Source organism: Budorcas taxicolor, chromosome 6 (assembly GCF_023091745.1).
Source record: "Budorcas taxicolor isolate Tak-1 chromosome 6, Takin1.1, whole genome shotgun sequence".
In the NCBI taxonomy this organism is placed as follows: domain Eukaryota; kingdom Metazoa; phylum Chordata; class Mammalia; order Artiodactyla; family Bovidae; genus Budorcas; species Budorcas taxicolor.
The window spans coordinates 36,600,650-36,622,606 of NC_068915.1; the positions used below are offsets into that span (position 1 = coordinate 36,600,650).

General features: G+C 42.5%; 1 protein-coding gene across 4 annotated transcripts in view; it reads left to right on the forward strand.

The window, feature by feature from the left end:
* Positions 1–21,957, forward strand: part of FAM13A (family with sequence similarity 13 member A) — a 313,318-nt gene that overhangs the window by 283,832 nt on the left and 7,529 nt on the right. For 3 of the 4 annotated variants that reach the window (XM_052641719.1, XM_052641720.1, XM_052641723.1), the window contains 7 exons: positions 4,961–5,174; positions 5,643–5,781; positions 6,496–6,577; positions 7,445–7,665; positions 8,316–8,399; positions 17,371–17,466; positions 18,799–18,882. In XM_052641719.1, coding sequence (XP_052497679.1) covers positions 4,961–5,174; positions 5,643–5,781; positions 6,496–6,577; positions 7,445–7,665; positions 8,316–8,399; positions 17,371–17,466; positions 18,799–18,882 — 920 coding nt within the window. The remainder of the gene's footprint in view (positions 1–4,960; positions 5,175–5,642; positions 5,782–6,495; positions 6,578–7,444; positions 7,666–8,315; positions 8,400–17,370; positions 17,467–18,798; positions 18,883–21,957) is intronic. The other variant, XM_052641721.1, reaches the window with a different exon arrangement.

Consider the following 21,957-nt stretch of genomic DNA (forward strand, 5'->3'; position numbering starts at 1 on the left):
TGTGTGACATCACGCCAAGTAGAAATGACACTGAGCAACACATACGCAGTTAGAAATGAGACACGGAAAACATCAGCTCCCTTAATTCTGTGCAGATTTCTTAGAGAAAAATCATCTCAGTAGCTCGTTTTCTTTTGTGTAGTAAATGGATCCAGCTAGCTAATGCAGAGAGGAGCTGTGTCCCAGTGATCGCGTTAGCATCAGTCAGAGCTGCGTTCTCTCCTCCCGCAGTGAATCTCCTTTATTTCCATGTGTGCTGTAGTGTCTGAACGGGAGCTCCCCAGGGACCTATTCTTATCTGTTACTTAGGTAGCAAGCATACAGCTTTTTTCTCTATTATTTCTGACCTGCTGGGATGTCAGCTAACCTGGGCAGATTAATTTTTAATAGACGTGCCATACTTATGTCCAGAGTTCTTTTCGACCAGACACACAGCTAAAATCAAAACCACAATATCCAGGGAATTCAGGTCCAGAGAGGGAAACACTTTTGTTGTATGGAGTCTTTTAAGATGAAAATCTAATTTGAAGCCTCAAATCTTTTCTCTTGTCCCTTTGAATAATTACCTTGCAATATCCATGTCTGTTTCATTGCTCTCGAATTACTGGTTAAAGTGTAAATTATTTCCCAAGCCCACAATTGGGAATTGTCAGTGAACCCATCCTCAAATTGGCTCTCTATGCAGGTAGGTAATGCATAGGACATACTATCATGGACTGTATTGTTCTTCTCACTTCAGTCTTGTTATTCTATTTGAGCACCAATCATCAAAACATGAGATTAAAAAAAAAAAAAAACATGAGATAGCCTTGTATTCTTAGAATATTTCAAAACAGAGGAACAGTTGGTCTTAATGAATCTTTTATATTGAACTATGTATAATTATGTAACTCTTGAATAGGAGCCCTAAGTTGTAAGACTGTATAGAATTAAAGGGAAGAGAAAAGAGAGAGAAAAATCATATAAGCATTTCCAGATGCATAGGTGAAAAACTTCACTTCTGTTCTACCTGCAGCTAATGATGAAATATTTTTACTTTGTTAACATTGAAATTCTTAATGCTATTACATTTCTCTTTTTTAATCTCTTAGAGATTATCATACTAAGAGAAACATCAGACAGAGAAAGACAAACCACTTATATGTGGAATCTGAAAAAATGATGCAAAAGAACTTGTTTATAAAATAGAAATAGACTCACAAACAGAAAACAAACTTATGGTTATCAAAAGGAAAAGGAGGTAGGGAAGAATAAATTAGTAGGAGTTTAAGATTAACAGATACAAACTACTATATATAAAATAGACAAACAACCAGGATCTACTGTATAGCACAGGAAATTGTATTCAATATCTTATAATAACCTATAATGGAAAAAGAAAAGATATTACATATATATATGTAACTAAATTACTTTGCTATACACCTGAAATTAACACAACATTCTAAATCAACTATGCTTCCATTAAAAAAGAAACAGAATCATACAGTAAAAATTAAAAAATGAATTCAAGAGACAGTGCCACCCATTAGCTAGAATTTCTTCAGCTGTGTACTTCATATATACCACTGGTGACACCAGGAACATGGCATATCTGGTCTTCTTGTCAGTGGAGTGAAGGATCAAGAATGGAGGCCCCGAAGATGGCTGCATTAACAAAAAGGCAGTCTGACGGATGGCCCCATGTTAGTCACAAAGCATCGAACAAGCACAGTTCAGTTCCGTGATTAGTATTTTGTAGTTAACTCAGGATCACAGTTTATTTTTTACCGGAGACACACTTGGTTAATGGTCACAAACACGTATCGTGTTTTGCAGAAATGGTACATAGAGACCACATAGTTCAAAACTCAAAGATTAGTTGTACTATATTTTAAGAGCTATTCTGCTAGATTCAGACAGATTAACGTACTTCAGGACCTAAAATAACACCTTTCAGACTAAGGTTTGATGTGCAGAACTGTCAAACTAGCCAGCACAGCAGCATGCCAGGCATCAACATCAGACTTCGTTTTCCCTGTGCCCCTTGTCCCTGTCAACCATCAAAGCCTTCCCTTGGGTGTTATGCTCCTTCACCACTGCCTTCAGCTGGACTGTTCAAGCCATCTTAACCCTTTCCCTGTCCTGGCTCCACTGATTTTAGTCCTTATGGAAAATTACTGCTGTCCTATGAAATAGATGTCATCTGGTCGGTTTAATAATTCCATTATCTGCAACTGCACATTACATTCTTACTATTTTTTTAGGGATTACTTTCCACTCACCGTCTGCTTCCCTCACCTCCCCTCACTTCTCAGTTACTTTCACTTTTTCTTGTCGACAGTTCCAAGCTGCTCGTATCTAAGCCCCGCCACTTAGGAGGAGCCAGCCAACCGCATCAGTTGTTGCTAAGTCTCTTCAGTCGTGTCCGACTCTGTGCGACCCCATAGACGGCAGCCCACCAGGCTCCCCTGTCCCTGAGAGTCTCCAGGCAAGAACACTGGAGTGGGTTGCCATTTCCTTCTCCAATGCATGAAGGTGAAAAGTGAAAGTGAAGTCGCTCAGTCGCGTCTGACTCCTGGCGACCCCATGGACTGCAGCCTACCAGGCTCCTCCGTCCATGGGATTTTCCAGGCAAGAGTACTGGAGTGGGGTGCCATTGCCTTCTCCAAACCGCATCAGTACAGATGGTGAAACAACTCCTGTTTGTCTCCTGCTGTAGCCAGGTCTATTCTCTGCCACTCTTTGAGACTCAGTAGGCAGGACTCTGTCTTTAACATGCTTTGATTGTTTAAAGTATTTATATTGTCATCTGTGTTATAAGATGACTTGGTTGTCTTTCAATTTGGAGAACCCGTGGACCTCATTCCACATGAGGTTAATTTTTTTTTAATTAATGTCCTTAAGTCTTACTACACTGTGGGATCTTAACATTTTTAAGATAGTCATCCTTGTTCCTGAAGCACCTGGCACATTCTAAGTTGAAACAGTATCCAGGAGGGCAGGAGACTTGAGTTTCTAGATCCAACTCTTAGCACTGATTAGGTATCTACTCTTGGATTCCTTGGGTTTCAGTTTCCTTATCTGTAATTGTTGAATCAAAGCAGTAGTTCTCAAACCTGACTGAATTATGATCACTTGAGAAGCTTTTTAAAGACTCTGTGTTTGTGTCTCACAAATCTGGACCCTCACCTACAAATTTTGTCTATTTGGGTGGTGTGAGACCTGTATGTTAGAAAAGAAAAAAGTGAAAGTCATTCAGTCATGTCCAACCCTTTGTGACCCCATGGACTATACAGTCCATGGAATTCCCCAGGCCAGAATACTGGAGTGGGTAGCTTTTCCCTTCTCCAGGGGAATCTTCCAACCCAGGGATCGAACCCAGGTCTCCCGCATTGTAGGTGGATTCTTTACCAGCTGAGCCACAAGGGAAGCCCAGGAATATTGGAGTGGGTAGCCTATCCCTTCTCCAGTGGATCTTCCCGACCTAGGAATCAAACTAGGGTCTTCTGCATTGCAGGCGCATTCTTTACCACCTGAGCTGTCAGGGAAGTCTGAGCCATCAGGGAAGTATGTTAGGAGTTATTTATATTTTCCTCTGTGACCCTGATGTGCAGCCACAGTTGAAAAGTCACTGGATTATTTGTTGTATGAAGTTTCAACCAGCTTTAATGTTCTATGATTACAGTATGATTTTTTAAGTAAAATACTAAGTAAGCTCTTGTTTAAGATGATTTTGTGGATTTTAGAACTACTTTGATAGCTGAAGGGACAATTGTTCCATGATTCAAACTGAGGGAATCCCAGAATTTAAGATCATGGCCAAATTCCAGCCTTGTGTAAATTACAATATCCACAAGGGTATTTAAGACATAACCTTTTATAAATGAAGAAGGTATTACAAATGAAATACCATACATCATCTGAGATCTATCCTTAAAATATGTTAGATAGGGTTTTTTTTAATGAGGAAAAGAACACATGAAGGTAGGTCTTACAGTAAAAATAAATGCCATCCTATTCCCTCACAAAGTGAAAAATCAGGATTTTGTGCTCTTTTTTTTCTTCAAGATTGTCTAAAATAACTCATACTGATTTATTCTTTTTTATTTTTGACTATTTTTATACATATTTCTTACTTTAACTACAGTCTAATGTTGTTCAGTCACTCAGTCATGTCTGTCTCTTTACGACCTCATGAACTGCAGCACGCCAGGCTTCCCTGTCCTTCACTGTCTCTCAGAGTTTGCTTAAACTCATGTCCACTGAATTGATGATGCCATCCAACTTAAGTAGCCTCTAAAAGTTCCAAATACAGACCATGCATTTTAGACATGCTAAATCCCAACACGCTAAAGTAAAAGCACACAAAACAGCTTGTTGAATGACCTCAGCAGAGGCATAACCTGAATCAATGGACTCTCCCAAGGTGAATGAGATTCCTTAACCCGATTCCCTGGTTGTATCAGTGAAGGATGTCCAGCCATGATGCCAAACCCCTGGCTCACAGACACATAGGCGTTTCTGTTCCATAACACCCTCAGGTGGGGAAGTGCTCCTCAGTGATCTTCCAGGAAAGTTGGAAGCGCACTTTAGTGGCTTTTCCTCAGGGCAGCCCTAGCACATTGACTTTTGAAAGCAAGTGAAGACGGAGATAAGAGAGTAGATGATGGCTATTGGATAGATTCGCTGATTCAGGTCAGGGCATAGCGTCTTGAGTCAGAACCTTCGACCTAAAATGTGAAACTGGGAATTCCCTGGTGGTCCAGTGGTTAGGACTCCATGATTCCACTGCAGGAAACACAGGTTCAATCCCTTTGGGGAGCCAAGAACCTGATTGCCAGGTGGTGCGGCCAAACAAATGAGCTAATAAGTAAGTAAAATGTGAGACTGTCCAGTGCCTCCTAATGCATTCAGAAAACTTGGGAAACAGGCGTGCTTTAAAGAACAATTTTGCCCTCTTGCCCCTGTTCTTTTCCAGAGCCTATCCCTGCCTTCTCCTCGTGGCAACAGGAGAGCGTGGACGCTGACGAAGCGCGCCTCTCCCCGCAGGCCGGGCGCCTGATTCGGCAGCTGCTGGAGGAGGACAGCGACCCCATGCTGTCCCCCCGCTTCTACGCTTACGGGCAGAGCCGGCAGTACCTGGACGACACGGAAGTGCCTCCTTCTCCCCCCAATTCCCACCCTTTCATGAGGTGTGTTTCTTTGTGTTGCTGAGGCACAGAGGTTCCATCCGTGTAACTTTAAAGGGAGAGGAATGTTACCCAGGGCTAGTCATGGTTTTAGCTAGGTTGTAAGTATATCTCCATCTGCGTGCACAGGCTCTGTTGTAACTTTACACGTGACCTGTGACCCGACTACAGCATCACCGACCGAATCTCCGTTGGTGCCCCCTTTCCAAAGCTCTCTCAAATTTAGCTGTGAAGTCCACTGTGCACATTTCAGCCCTAGCTCTGCCCGGTGCAGACGTGAGCTGGAGAAGACTGGACGTGTTTAAAAGGCAGGACATTCAGAGCTCAAGGTCACAAAACGTAATCGCAGTCTGCTCTCTTTTATTTGAAAGCATAAGCACCCCCTCCATACCACACCCCTTCCCCGCGAGCCCCTCCCAGCAGGCAGTGACCCCTCCTGGGAAGCTGACGCCGACCCTGTGCCCCTCACAGGCGCCGCAGCTCCTCTCTGGGCTCCTACGAAGATGAGCAAGAGGACCTGACTCCTGCCCAGCTCACTCGAAGGATTCAGAGCCTTAAGAAGAAGATCCGGAAATTTGAAGACAGATTTGAAGAAGAGCGGAAGTACAGAGTGAGTGCTCAGTGGCTTCTTTCTGGACCTTCCCCCGACACGACGTGTCAGTGCGTGGACTACTCAGAGAAGTGGGGACAGTGCAGGGAGCTTTGTGGGGAATCACGGAAGGCAGTAAACGCTGGGCAGTAAACCCTGATAACTCCAATATGGTGTGTCAGCATTTTCCTTGCACAGTGTATCCTTACAAATGAATTGAAGGCATTCGCATTTGTCTTGTAAATTGATCAGTGATCGGAAATGGGGAAAATCATTAAGTGAAGCATTTTGTTTGGCTAAAACTTAATTCAGAATTATCTTCTAAAATTTAACTGGTACTGACCTTATTCTTCTCTCAGCTCTGTCCTTAGTATTTCCTATAAGAATAACAAAAAACGTTTTTCACAGTGGTTGTTGTGTAAAATATCATATACCCCACTGCTTTCTATCTTGTTAGGCTGACAGGGTGAACCCTGCAGATAATGAAAAAGAGGTCACAGACTCATGGAAGTCCATGACCCTAACGATCCAGCATTTTGTCTCTGAGGAATTCTTTGAAAGCATCAAAAATAACCAGATATAAAGAAGGATAATGGAATTCCACCTGTGAGGTTGCTCTGATTAATCACAGTTCATTTATTATTCCAGTGGAACTCAGCTTTTCCTTGCTGTTTAAAACAAACTGATCATCCCAACCCAATTCCAAAACATTTACTCTACATTTCCTTTTTGCAGCCTTCCCACAGCGACAAAGCAGCCAACCCAGAGGTTCTGAAATGGACAAACGACCTTGCCAAATTCCGGAAACAACTTAAAGGTAGGGATAGCTCTAGACCTATGTCAAGATTTTCAGAGAACAAGCCAAGCACAGAAGCTGTGATCTCACTGTGCTCTGAGAGCCACTTACCACTCAAATATTCGAGGAAAGACAGGTTCCTTGAAGCTGACTCCCAGGACCCTTGGCATTCAGGGCACACTTTCTCTGTATCTTCCCATGACCTCCATCACAGGGAAACCCAGATCAAAGATGCTGAAAATTCTGCAGGGTTGTTTTGGTTTGTTTTTCCCCTAAATAACTAATCTAAGAATGATAGTTTCAATTCAACACTTTTTAAGAACCTATTTAATCCAAGGTGTTATTTGCTATGGAGTTAGGAGAAGATGTAGAGACACAAGTAGCTAATGAAAAGAATTTGGTCCCTGTCCCTCCCAAGAGCTCGCTGTCTTTTAGGACACAGAATCATATAAACAAAGGAATAGAATACAAAGTGAAACTAATTCCAAAATGAGATATATACATCATATGGAAAAGGTTGGCCAACATTTGGGTGCTAGACCTGCAAATACCTGTAAATGCTATGGGATTCAGTGTGGGAAGACATCGGCCTCGTTCTGAGAACAGCCCGCAGGCTGGTACGGCTAAAGCATGGATGTTAAAGAACTAAAACTTTCTCAGGAATTAGGGTTAGGAAACCATGCCAGATAATACAGGAAAACATTATCATTTTCTTAAGTTTAAGAAATAATAACCCAGGGATCTCAGCTAATAATATAATTAGATGCTTTCTGGGGGGGGGGGGGGGGGGGAAGACAGGACTAAGCACCTGTTAACAGCAAGAAAAACAATCTGGGTTCAGCAGACGTCAATTCCCATATGTCTCCACCCCCAAATCTTTTCTCCTAGAGTCCAAACTGAAGATATCAGAGGAGGACCTACCCCCCAGGATGCGGCAGCGAAGCAACACACTCCCCAAGAGTTTCGGCTCCCAACTTGAAAAAGAAGATGAGAAAAAGCAAGAGCTGGTGGATAAAGCCATAAAGCCTAGCGTAGAGGCCACGCTGGAATCCATCCAGAGGAAGCTCCAGGAGAAGCGGGCAGAGACCAGCCGTCCGGAAGACATTAAGGTGTGATTCTGTGATGAGCCCGAGAAACTGCTAATCCCAAAGCATTCCAGTCACTGTGGTAGGGTGGCAGGGCATGCCCTGGGGTCCCAGTGGGGAGGGTGATGAGTGACACCTTTTCATAGCTCCCTGACCCTCCCCTTCCACACACACAGACTCCAAAGAAGCAGATGAAACCAGCTCAGAGTGCTTTTTACCTATAGGTCCTTTGGTTTGCACTGCAAATGGAGAGCAGGAAATCCTGTTCTACAGGTTGCAGAATGGAGTTGTTTCAGTTAAGAGACAGTTTGGTGACTCTCGGAGGTAGGAGGATTAGAGGCAAGCCTTTGGGAATGTGTATCCTGTAACCGTATTCATCGCCGGAGCCATTAGGCTAAGCCCTGTGCACCTCACAGCCTTGCTGACCTCAGTCCAGCATGTCTTTGCCACCACATGGGAGAAAGCAGTACTCATAGGTGGTGATTCTGCTGGGCTGTGTTTCTAGCTGCACATCAGGAACAGCTAATTCCTAGCTTTGGATGAAGCTAGGGAGAGCTGTTGGGTAAACATTCTTTTTAACCTTACTTTGGGAAACTTGTTTAACTAAATAAAGCATTTGCGATGTTCACAAATGTTTTCCCCGCTCTCATTTCTCTGTCCTTGTGTTTATACAGGATATGACCAAAGACCAGATTGCTAATGAGAAAGTGGCCCTGCAGAAGGCTCTGTTATATTATGAAAGCATTCACGGCCGGCCGGTATGTGAATGCACTGAATTTTCTTTTTTTTTTTTTTTTAAGTTATTTTTTTATTGGAGTATAATTGCTTCACAGTGTTGTGTTAGCTTCTGCCTGCCATACAACATGAATCAGCTATCTGTACACATATATCCCCTGTCTCTTGAGCCTTCCTTCCACCTGCCCCCTCTTCCTACCTGTCTAGGTCGTCACAGAACATCAGGCTGAGCTCCCTCTGTTACACAGTAGCTTCCCACGAGCCATCTATTTTACACACGGTAGTTTATATGTGTCAGTGCTAGCCTCTCAGTCCATCTCACCTTCTGCTTCCCTGATTGGGTCCACAAGTTCATTCTCTACGTCTGCATCTCGATTCCTGCCCTGCAAATACGTTCATCAGTACTGAATTTTCTGACTGGGGTAAATTACCAGGCTTTGAAGTGGATCTTCTGTGTTCAGTATTTTGCAATTGAGGTGTCCAGATACTTAGATTACTATATATTTTCACTGGAACTGAGCTTTTTGAAGCTTAAACCTTTGATAAAGTTCCACTATCTAGTAAGTGCTAAATTTAATTAAGTTCCAAAGAAAAATCAGTTTGCAAGTAAAGTGTAGTCTCTAGTGTCCTGCTTCGAGTAGAAAATAGTGGAGGGGTGTATGAATTGGTACATAAAAGCCTAGAGTGAAGAAACATGCCTGCCCCTGAGTCCGCCCAGTAAGTTGTCATCACTAGCTCTAGGCGTTCTTATCCATAAAAGGAAGGTGCTGAGCTCGAGTGATCTGCCCTAAAATTCAGTTTCTCTTCAGTGCAGTTTGCAACCCATGTTTGCTGAGAAGTTTCAGCTGCCATGCAGAACTAAAACCGAGAGGAATCTAGAATGTGGCTTTAGAAGTGTTTGAGGCAATTTGTTTTTCAGCGAGCACATTTATCGTCTGGTTGCTGTTAGTCCTGGGGGAGACAGTAGCTCAGCAGGCCTCCGCTCTATTCCTAAGGGAACTCATAATCTGATCTCCTTGTCAGTGACTCTTAGTAACCTTCTGTTAAGAATGTTGTCAAGAACCCAACAACACAAGTTCTTAAAAGCAGGTGTAAAGAAGCAGGAAGTTTATATTTACAGATGGATTTTTATATCACCAAAATGCATAGACCTCTTTTCCAGTCTCAGTCGTAGCTATGCAATGGAGAGAGTCTTTGCATCACAAATATGCTCTTTTAGGTGAAGAAATTTGGAGAATAGAGCACTCGACTACAAGATCTGTGAGAGCAGGGATTCTGAGGTTTTTTTTTTACCTAACAGTAAACCTGGACCTCAGCGTCTAGCATGAGACCTGGTGCAGAACATGTGGCCAGTTATCTGTCTAATGAGCCTACCTGGTATTTTGATTCTGAATTAATTAGGTTTAAATTTTTTTAAAAAAGCTGGAGTTGATGATTGATTTTGCTGGCCTGTCCCTACAATGGAAAAATACTGGCACTCTGGGATAATGGTCATGTTTCAAGCCAACTGTTGTCTTGGATTTTTTTTAAAGGCATTGAACCAAACAGTGAATGCTCTGGAGCTCAGATGTATCGTGAAACTCCGTCCTTCTCTTCCGGGATATTCCGAACTTGCAGAAATAGAACTAATCCTCTTCTAACAGAGAGGAGAAACTCCTTCTCCACTAAAGACTCAGCGCCTTTCGGTGTCAGTCTCCTCGCAGCCCCCAGGCAGGCCTCCGTGAAGGAGGTGGGGCCTGTGTGTCTTCCTTCTTTTCATTATATGGATTCAGGGTATGACAGTGATAGGCTCCTTTAAGGACCGTCAGCTGTGTTCTAGTCTTCACCTTGCTGCTGGAGCAGGGGGCTGTGTGCCGTGGTACTTGTTGCTCCGAGTTGAGCACAGTCTCTCCTCCTTCCTGGACTGCGGCTGTCAGCAGGCAGTAGGCTCTCAGTGTGTGCTGAGTCGCTCAGACATGTCACAATCTTTGCAACCCCATGGACTATAGCCCGCCAGGCTCCTCTGTCCATGGAATTTTCCAGGCAAGAACGCTGTAGTGGGTTGCCATGCCCTCCTCCAGGGGATCTTCCTGACCCAAGGATTGAACCCGACTCTCTCGCATGTCCTGCATTGGAAGACTGATTCTTCACCATGTGCCACCTGGGAAGCCCTAGATTCAAACCCCGCTCTGCTGAGACTGGCTCTGTCTCTGGGCCGCTTAGGTAACTCGCTGAGCCTCAGCGATTGGTCTGCATAATAGATGTCTGTTACAATAGGTTGTCATGGATACTAAGTGACATTACACACACACACACACATACCTGTAGGCTGTCTGGCACTGACTGAAGAAGCAGGGCAGAGTGGCTTTGCGGGGAGTTAGGTGGGACTCCTCCATAAATGACAGGTGTCTCTTCTGGTACAGTTATAGGTTCTGCCCCCTGCTGTCTGCTGCTGCTGCTAAGTCGCTTCAGTCATGTCCGACTCTGTGTGACCCCATAGACGGCAGCCCACCAGGCTCCCCCATCCCTGGGATCCTCTGCTGTCTACTTCTTATTAAACAATTGGATCAGGAAATGTACATTTTTTAGCTCTCTTACCAATATGAATTTGAACCATTAATCCTTGGCCCTTTTTTTTATCATTCTTGCAGATGAAGGAAGAACATTTCTGGGCCTGGATTCTAGCATCTCACAGGTCAGGGGACACATGCTCTGGGAAATTTGAGTGTCATTTATTCCTGGTCCCAGGTCAGGCTCTCTGCCTCTCTCTGGAACCTGATACTCCAGCCTCCTCAGGAGAAACAGAGTTCACTTGATATCTTGCCAGTCCGAAAACCAGAGAGTGAACTTTTCATTCTTACATCTGTGATGTCGCCCTGGACCTTAGACTCACGAGTAACATTTGGGCAACACTCTTCTTAAGGGAAAAATGCAAGTACTCCCAGAGCTATACTTATATTCCAAACCTTCGCTTTTTAGAAAAGCAGATGCTTAGAGCCTGGTGGTATAAAGAACACCAACAGTCAAAATCACCAGCCAAAATAGTTATCTGCTGCTTCTGTACATTGTTTAACAAGGTTGTTTGCTTTAACAGGACACCCACATGTGTGAAAAACAAAAACATAGTCGTCTACACACCAGCACATAATTCCCTGTGAATTATTATTAAAATGTGTCCTTTTCAACATGTAGGGGTCTCATCAGAAGACCACGTCCCAGAAGTACAGCACATAGCTGCAGCCCCCCATGACCCTTTGTGCAGACCCAGATGATGGTGTAGAGGGGAGAGCGTGGGTGGGTCCACAGAGCTTCTGGGTTCTCATTGATATATTTCAATCTTGTCTTTTAGAAACTGGGGAACTAAGCGGACACTAAGCATATCGTGTTCAAATTTAAGTACAGATTCTAAAGCCACATATAAATGGTATCATTTGTTTATCTGTTGGTTGGGAAGATCTGATCTTTGCCCAGTCAGCCCACTGTTGTTGCCTGATAATAAAGGAGGGACAGTCACCATTTTCTGAATCAGTGAGACAGAAATGCAGCAGGTATAAAAATCCATCTCCTTTATCTTCTCCCACTGGCAGTTTTATGACTCAGAGGTACCACCTCCACACACATTCAAAATATTTTTTGTTGTACTAAGGAGATTCTGGAGCAGTGTAGTTTCCTGACTACTGTAATTTCTTGCTACTGCTCAGAACAAGAAATCTCTGTGAACTCAATATGGGCAGAACTCTCGGCTTGGAGGCAGAATTTTTATCTCAAGATGAAAACAAGATTCTTTGTCTTAAGATGTCATCTGTATCTTACGATGACGATTCTTCATCTTAAGATAATCTTGGCCAAACTCTGTTAGGGGAAAGTGCTATACTATGTCATCTTTGGTATGTCTTGTGGTTGCTATGTTAAGATCCTCCTTCTGTCTTGCTTATTTGTTAATGTATAGAAAACTGGACTGGGAGTCAGTCCACCTGGGTTCTTGGACCAGCTCAGTTGCCTTGGGCAGATCATTCCTGAGAGCTCTCCAGAGCTTAGTTTTATCATAGTACAAAGTAGGTGAGGTGAGGTGAGGTGGAGTCGCTCAGTCATGTCCGACTCTTTGTGACCCCGTGGACTGTAACCTGCTAGGCTTCTCTGTCCATGGGATTCTCCAGGCAAGAATACTGGAGTGGATTGCCATTTCCTTCTCCAGGGTATCTTCCCGACCCAGGGATCGAACCCGGGACTCCCACATTGAAGGCAGATGCTTTAACCTCTGAGCCACCAGGGAAGACTCTTCTAATTTTAATATTCCATGGTGCTAATGTTATCTCTTTCTTCAAGTTAGAAACTTCATTCTTTTTATCTTTCACCTTTGTTACACCGTTCAGCTAACAGCAACCAAATCAGTATTTCTGTAGAGAAGCTTTATATGAGGCTGAGTGGAACACCATCACAAAAGATAAATATGTTCACCTAATCAAGCTTTTGTGATTTCTGTCTGAGACTTGCCCTTACTTAAACATGGATAATATTGGCTGGTGTTCCCATTGTACTTTGATATATTATCTGAGACTTATACAGCAACTAATTAGAATAGTAAGAGAACAGTAGATGAAGATTTCTTTGCATCAGAAAACAAAGATTTAGTGGAAGGCGCTGCTTTCAAATCCATTAGATCTGCATATCTAGGTTTTGATGTTGTCATGACTTGTGTACAAAAAGACATTTTACTCTTCACCCTATTCCTACACATTGAAAGCCATTCAGAAGTACCCCTTAAATGAGAAATTAAATAATGACTTGAAACAGGAAGAGTGAAATTATGTTGAAAAAAGTTTACTGTATGCTTGGCCTAAGGGCATTTTCAAACAATTATGGATCATAAATATTTTCTAATCTGAATTCTACACTTTGCCTATCAAGAAACTGAGGCTCTGAGAACTTCACTGGCTCCTTCTAAGGCCTGTTCCTGGTTTTAGTGGAATCCCTGAGCAGCTGATGACTGGAGAACAAAAGATGCCACCTTCTGAGCAGTTTTCCCATGGTCCGCTTAATATCAGCACCCCTTTATAACAGTTCAGCCAAGGTGCTGCTTTGTTTCTCTAAGTGTTGGTTAGGTCTTGGCTCTACTCTCAAATCCAGCACTGATAATTACATGAGACTTGGCTTGATAATGGGTGAAAGTTGTATTGAGTTTCAGTATCACCATGCCTTTGGCTTACAGCATTTATCATGAAAATAATTCTAGTGTAAATCAAGTGGTATTCTTTCCAGACCTAAAGATCATTGATTTTTTTGGTGTTTAGATAGATCTATCAAATGCCAACACTGACTGACGGTATCATGATGAGTTTTGACTCTTCATAGTCAAAAACTGGATTTTATCAGATCTCTCACAGCTGATTAGTTCTAAACATCATTAATTTTTTTAACTGTTATATTGGAGTATAGCCAGTTAACGATGTTGTGATAGTTTCAGGTGGACAGGAAAGGGACTCCGCTATACATATACATTTACATGTATCAGTTCTCACCAAACTCCCCTCCCATCCAGGCTGCTGTATAATATTGAGCAGAGTTCTGAGGGTCATTAATTTGTAAAAGGAGCAATTCACAGGAAATGTAAATATCAGTGTTATAAGCCAAATATGGGCTTCCCAGGTAGTGCTAGTGGTAAAGAGGCTGCCTGGCAATGCAGGAGATATAAGAGGCGTAGGTTCAATCCCTGGGTCTGGAAGATCCCCGACAGGAGGTCACGGCAACCCACTTGAGTAGTCTTTCCTGAAGAATCCCATGGACAGAGGAGCCTGGCGGGTTACAGTCCATGGGTTCACAAACAGTCAGACACAACTGAGTGACTAAGCAGCACCAAAGCCAAATATTAATGTAAGCCAGCGATCCTCTTCATCTACGCTAACGAGGAAATTTAGTTTTCGAACAAAGAATTAGAAAATTGATTCTGTCGAATTTTCCATGTCGGGCTAATTTTAGCAGTAAGTCTCCTTCCAAAGTCTCCTTTCACAATCCAAAAATGTTTCGGTGAAGCAACTGCAGTTGACCCTTGAAATAATGCAGGATTTGGGAATTGTTCAACACTCAGCATAGTTGAAAATCTGAGTATAACTTAGAGCCAGCCCTCTGTCTCCATGGCTTTGCCATATCCAACATTCTGAATCCATGGATGCAACCATGTGTAGTAATTGTGTAGTAATGCAGTATTTACTATTGAAAAAATCTGCATGTAAGTGGACCCATGCAGTTCAAACCCATGTTGTTCTAGAGTCAGATAGTGTAATAGGATGCTATTCCTCGGTGGGGAAATGCTGGCTCCTTATTGTTTTTATTTTTCATATGTCTTTTGGTCACTAAATATCTGTTGTTCATCTTACAAATATTTCACCACATGTCATACGTTGACAATTAGGATGTACCTTAATCTCATATGCAGTACATTTGGTGGGTACATCTTGTATTAAAAAAATTATTCCATGTGTTCCACTCCTAAATTTTGTCATTTTACTTGTGAGATTATCCAAGTCATTTATTTCTATTTCTCACACTTATTTGTGGCTATTGTTCAACTTCTCTTGAAGTGTAAGTACAGAAAAGAGCCTAAATTTTAATTATATATCTTGGTAATTTTCACAAGGCAGACAAATCCATGTAATCAACGTCCTGATCAAGAAATTAAAAATGGCCAACCCTCTGAAAGCCCTTATCATGTCCTCTTCTAGTCAATACCATGACTTTCCACCCCACCAACAAAAACTTGACTTCTAACCTTGTAGATTTGATTTCCTTATTTTTGAACTTTATATAATTAGGACCTTACAGTGTATATTCTTAGATGTCTGGCTTGTTTTGCTTGGCTTTATTTTTGTGAGATTAACGCTGCATATAGCCATATTTGTTCATTTTCATGGCTGTGTAGTATTCAGTTTGGGAAACTTAAGATACTTATTCATTCTACCATTGTTGGGCATATGGATGGTTTCCAGTTTGGTGGTGCTATAAATAGTGCTGCCCTGAACATTCTTATATGTGTCTTTTGGTAAAATTTAATCCAGGTTTGTTTGGTGTGTACTTAAGGACGGAATTGATGAGTCATATGTTTAGTTTAGGAGATACTGCCAAATAGTTTTCCCAGTGTGTCAGCCTTGCCAGTACTGAGAGAGAATTCCAGTTGCCCAGCATTATTTCTGACACTGGACACTGTCTTTCACGTTAGCCGTTTTAGTAGGTATGTTCTAGTAATACCTGTGGTTTGATCCTCACTCTTTTTTGTGTGTGTGTATGAAATAGTTCTTATGTTCCCTTCCAGTTCTAACAGTCATACTTTATGAAATACCAAATGTAAAACTCCTTTTACTATGACAGGTAGTAAAAACAAGAAAATGCCGCCTCTTGATATTTTGGTAGCAGAAAAAGATGGGAATAAGTTATTGCTTATGGCAGAAAATGAATCTGCAAGATGACGGTAAATAAATACCACAAGGTTGGCAGTATCCTATCTTGGCTTGTGAGGTTTATCCAAGGTTCACTTATTGTTGATCACTTTGAGAAAGGCAAATAAAAACAGGTAGCAAGGGTGCTCAGTTCATGCATTACCCAGACTTGTCTTCAAAGAGGAAGGCCCATAAGAGAGATGGTCAGAGCTAACACTGTTGCCCTTCCTCATATCGGTAAGCCTTGCCTTATGTGTACAATGGAAATAAAATGCAGAAGAGCAACAGCAAACTTGAAACAAAGATACGTCATCTCCTACTCCATTTTAGTAAACAAATGCATACTTATGAATTTGGCATACCTGTCTATATTTGAAATATTCTTTCACTCATTTTGCAGACATTTATGGGGTATTTTTTTCATATTAGGCACTGAAATAGTTACCAGAACAGTTTACAGTTCTGGAGGCTGGAAGTCCAAGATTAAGGCGCTGGTGTCTGGTGAGGGCCCACTTCCCAGTTCATAGCCAGCCATCTGTTTGTCGTCCTCACATGGCAGAGGGGTGAGGGAGCTCTCTGTGGTCTCTTTTATAAGGGCACTAATCCCGTTCATGAGGGCACCATCTTCATGACCTAATCACTCCCTGAAGACCTCACTTCCAAAAACCATCACATCGGGGATTCATTTTCAACTTATGAATTGGGAGTGGGGGCATGGGGGCAGGTGAGTTGAACATAAACATTCCATCCATAGCAAAGCATATGTGAATTACAAGATACACACAGGCTATATTAGGTGACTCAAAGGAGAGAATGAACAGGTCTCCCAGAATGGGACGTGTCAAAAGAAGGCTGCACAGGGAGGGAGGTGGCTCTTGATCTGGAATTTACCAAACTGAAGAGCAGAGAGGAGGCCACTCCAAAACAAAGGGAGCTAGACAAGGAGGCATGACACTCCCTAGTTTCCCTCCGGAGCTTGAGTTATAATGGGGAGGAGGTGATTGGGCTTCAAATACTATGCCAGGGAGCTGGGCTTGATTTCTCCTCACTATTAGAGTCTGTCCTTTAAACATTTTTGGACCCTGAGCCAGATGTTAGGGACACAGAGATGAGTGAATCCACGTATTCTATCAGCATATATTCCTTGAAAGCCTGTTTGCTTGCATTTGTCCCTAAAGACACAACACAGTTCCATAGGGAAGAGAGACATTTTTAAAAAATGGTCACAAAACTGCAAGGTGAGTAGTATAATAGAAATATTAATGCATGCTTTCTTCTTCCCAGGACCTAGAAAATAGTGAATCATCTGGAACTCTGAACCTTCCAGAATTTTAAATAGAAAACTAATAATTAATAAGGATCACAGTTTTGAGGAAAAGTAATACTTCTGAGGGAGTGATTTCAAGTGATCTGCAGCCAAAGTAGATATTTTAAATTTTCATTGACTCATGGTATCAGTTTAAATAAATGTTACAAGAGTGGTGAGTCTTCAGTTGAATCTCTTGTTCTTCTCTCAGTCCACAGCATGCTCGGTCAGCCTGGCTAATGGGAGCAGGTTTCTCAGCTCTCCTGTTCTTGCTTTCAGGTGAGCAAGAATGAACGTCAGGTTATGAAGCCGCTGTACGACAGGTACCGCCTGGTCAAACAGATCCTATCCCGAGCCAGCACCATCCCCATCATTGTGAGTACCCCACGCGCGGTTGTTGACTTCCTGGCTATATTATTAGGGCACTAACTTGCCTTCTCACAAAATAACAGTCTTTCGTAGTTGAACCTGCCATTAATATCAGTGGCCCCTAAACTTGAGGGATGAAAAATTTATCAAAGTCTTCTGAGGTGATGTTTGCCAAAAATGAGCAAATCTGAAGCTGACAGTTTGTTCCCCTCTTAGGTACACAAGCTTTGGCTGTATGCTCCCGTCTGACACGTGCTGGGTCAGCTTCCCCATACTTCCCTTAGAGCATCCGGGAAATGGCTGTGCTTCCCCCAGGGGCCCCTCCACACAGAGTGCCTCTCTGGTCTTGGGGGCCTCGGTTAGTGTCCTTCGCTCTGCCTCCAAGACGGAGGTCCGCCCTGCTAGAGTCATACCCAGGGTGAGGTTCTGTAAGGAGCTCAAGAGAAGGAGCTGCTGCTTTTCGGAGATGTAGGAAAGAGCGAGGCAAAGAAAAGGGAGGGCCGCCATCCTTGGACTTCGCTGCTTTTGGCCTCTGAATTGGGATTTTGTCAAGAGTAGGGAGCAGCACCTGGCTCTCAGTTCTGGGAAAAAGCCTTTCGGGCACTGGCCAGCTTGCCCCATCCCTGATGCCAGCCCAGCTGCAGGGGTAGTGGTCGTGCCCTGTCCATCTAGTGGGGGACCTCTGCCTCGGTTTCAGTGTGCTCATCTCCTGGGACCCTGGGGGCTTCCTCTGTTGGCCTTTAGACTTTCTAGCCAGCAAACACGGCCTCGCTTTTATGTTGTTGCTGAAATGCATATTTTTTAGCGGCTGCTCTTCTATTCTTGCTTTATATCTTCTTGTTTATTTCTAGGCCCAAGATGTGGTCCTTATATGTCTTTTAACATTGTATTTGTTCAGACAAACAGAGGAGGGTTCAGGGACCTCAGTCAGGTGTGTTTGGAGAAAGCTACCTTTCTAGATATTTCCTGCAGAATATATCAGTAAACTAACCAGCAAAAGGATTAAGTTTAAGGAACCCTTTTCCTTCTCCAGTCAGGAGCCTTAGTGGCCTGAAATAGGGTGAATGTACAGCCTGTGTCTGTAACGTTTTGCATCCCTTGATGAGCCTGCATTATCGTTAGCTGTTCTGGAAGTTGTGACCAGGAGGAAGGAAGGAGGAGGCAGCAGTTTTCCTGTGTGTTTGGTTAACATGCTTGCGTGCCATCCTTGCTTCTGTGTGGCCTCTGTGGCTGGTGGGGTGGGTGGGCAGGCTCTGAAGTAAAGCAGCCAGTTGGACAAGAACTTTGGTTTGTTTCTGGTTTTCTGCCATGTAACCTGCCTATTAACACCTGTCGCAGGGTTCCCCCTCCAGCAAGCGGAGAAGCCCTTTGCTGCAGCCAATTATCGAGGGCGAAACTGCTTCCTTCTTCAAGGAGATAAAGGTGAAGACCTCCAGCTGCTAACCGCCTGCTACACCTGCACCAGTGTCCCCCACGCCCCTCCCGGGACCGAAAGGCGCTGTGATTGCGCCCCCTGGTGACGGCTTCCTGCAACCTCCCCTAAAACTCAGTAGCTGCTTCTAACCAACTTCGAACAGTCCTCTTTATGTTTTAGGCCAGCTGATCTCCTTTGCTTCATTTCATTCCCTCACTGTTTTGTATTGCTGTTTGTTTGCTTTTTACTTTGCTTGTGGGGATCTGTCTTGTTTTACAATGTTTTTCGTTTTATTTCCCCTCGTTGGAGGAATGGATTTTCTGTACTCTGAAATTTAGTCAAAATAACTCATTGGATGACTTTCTTTAAAAAAAAAAAATCTCATTTACTGAGTTTATAGAAAACACAAAATTAACAGAGGCAATATATGTAGCATGTGATAAAAAAAAATAATGATTTTATAGACAAAAAACTTACTTTTATTTGACAGATTTGCGGGTATAGTTTTACCCACTCTCCTCCGTCCTCTTGCCGTCCCCCCTGGCACATTTCATCCTTGGTGATAATTTCATAATCTGTTCTTGATCTGTGAATGTAGGCTTGTGACAAGCAGTTGACTAGAACATACGCTCTAATATTTTCCCCAGCAGTAATCAAGGATTGTATGCAGATAAACCTTGTCGTCAGTGGCTACTTTTTGCTCGAATGGGGGTACCCTCTGTGTCCAGAGAGTTGTAGAGATCTAACTGCCCTGGACTAGAATCAACTTCTCATATTTTTGTTTCTAGACAATTGAACACACTGACTGCCATACACAGGGCTCTAGAGATGAAAAGACAAAGATTTTTTTTAAATCAGTGATTGTTTTTTAGCAGTGAAGTCAGAAGGGGGAGTAAAACTCCAAGGAGAAGTGAGTTTTACGAGTTTCACTTTTGTCATATTTCTTTGGCAGCCTCAATCCTGGGGTGTCATTTATTTAATGAACTTAGAAATTATTATTTCAAAATGTGGGGGCCTTGTTCCCATGAGAACCACTCCATTTTCTTGCCTGGTTCTTCCACTGTATTTGAGGTAGGGAACCAGAAGCTACAAAGGCGTCTCTTCTCTTTACTTTGTTCTTTTTTTTTTTTTTTTTTTTACCTCTCAGGGGTCTTAACTACCTCATAGCCCTCACTTTAAGGTGTTAGACAATGATTGTGCTCCCTATCCATATCTTTTCAACAGAACTTGTTTATAAAAAATTCTGTAAATGTGAAATTTAGGCAAATTTGCTCCATTGTATCTTCAAAATTAGAGCCATTTTCTCACAATAAGACTTGATGTTAGTGAAATAAGACAAATTTTGTCTAGCTGATCGTTTCACACAAGAATTATATCACCATAATCGAAGAAATGTGGCTGATTGTGTGTGTGAAAACCAGCATATTTCTCTTAGAAGCTTGAGCTAAACTGTTCCTAGATAAAAATGTGTTCTTTAACACATCCAAAATATGACACTTAATAATTACCTCATTAAACAAACGGTAGACAAATGAATCAAGCTCTTTTTAAAAGAGGATGTCCTTCCTAATCTTATCCTTAGCTTGGTTTATTTTTTACACAACTGTGTTTTGGCCATGGCTCTTCTGCTGGCCCTCATGATGGTCAAAATTTCAGATAATTTTGCAATGATTACATTGCTCTTGAAAATAGTGTTGTCCTTTAGTTCATTTTGTCCCAGTTGGCCATGTTTATCAGCATGAATTTGGATTGTATTAATTCTCAGCAGTTCTGATACATTTTAGAATTTGGTTGGTTGTATGTGCAGAGAAGATTTATCTAAACTGTTTGAAAACTGTCCCTGGTTTTAAATGCTTATGGGAAGACACCAGCTGTGTGTGAAATAGCTAAAAACTAATTAGATTTTATAACTACCATTTTTTAAATGATCAAAAACAATATGGTAATTATATAATATGTAATTTTAGAATGTATACATTTAATAACTGTAAAATGTCATAATTAATGAAAATAATTATAATTGTATGACTTTCTGCTTAGGGGCTTAGTTTTCCCTCCAGAGCAATGTGGACTAAGCATACAGCTTCTTCCTTGTGAGCACTTCCATATTTATAGCCACCTGCCCTGCTCACTCCCACCAGCACCCTGTGAACACTCTTCCTCCAGGTTCTTCTTACTCTTGCTCATGTGATATGGGCTCCAGACCTTCCCACAGTCCTGTGGCTCTGCTCTCTACACACACACACACCAGTCTATCTGTATCCGTCTTAAAAACTGATACCCAGAACTGAATAGTATTCTAGTGGTTTAGCAGGGCAGTGGACCAAGGACCAACCCTGACCTTGATCTAGATGACTAAGGTTCCTCAGTTCTCCAAGTCCATGCCTACGTGACTGTCAGCATGGCATGAGTTCATCTTAGTCTTTCTAGGGCAGGATGTCTCAACCTCAGTACTGTAAACATTTGTCCCAGATAACTCTTGGTTGTGGGGGGGTCTGGCCTCCTCCACCCCAGTCTAACAACCAAAAATGCCTCCAGACTTTGCCAGAAGTCCCATAGGGGGCAAACCTGCTCCCAGTTGAAAGCCATGGCCTGTGGCCCCATCTCAGTGTTGATTTATGTAACGCCCAGCTTCCTTTTCCAAGGATTACTTAGTGTCCATACATCCAGATTTTTTATTTTGTAGTCTAATTATAGGACCTTAAAGTTTTCCAATTTCTTAGTTTTCATTCTGTCCCAGACTTATGAAATAGATTACATCTAGGTTTTATATTCTAACACACTTACCCACTGTGTCATCTACACATTTAGTGACTATCTTTGGTGCCGTATCCAAGTGGTTGATAAATACTGAAAAGGCTGGGTCGGGTAAAGCCTCCTGCCTCAAGGCTTCCCTGCAGATTCACATCAACATTGCAGTGGCACTCTGCATAAATGTTCACAGGCAGCTTTCCTTTCACAATCATTGTCCCTCATTCTTTACTGAAATCCACATATCCTGCCAATCCTATCAAAGAAGGAAAAACGGCTAGCTTTCCTGATTTGCATTCAAGAAACCAGTGTTAGTCACTGTTGATCACTGA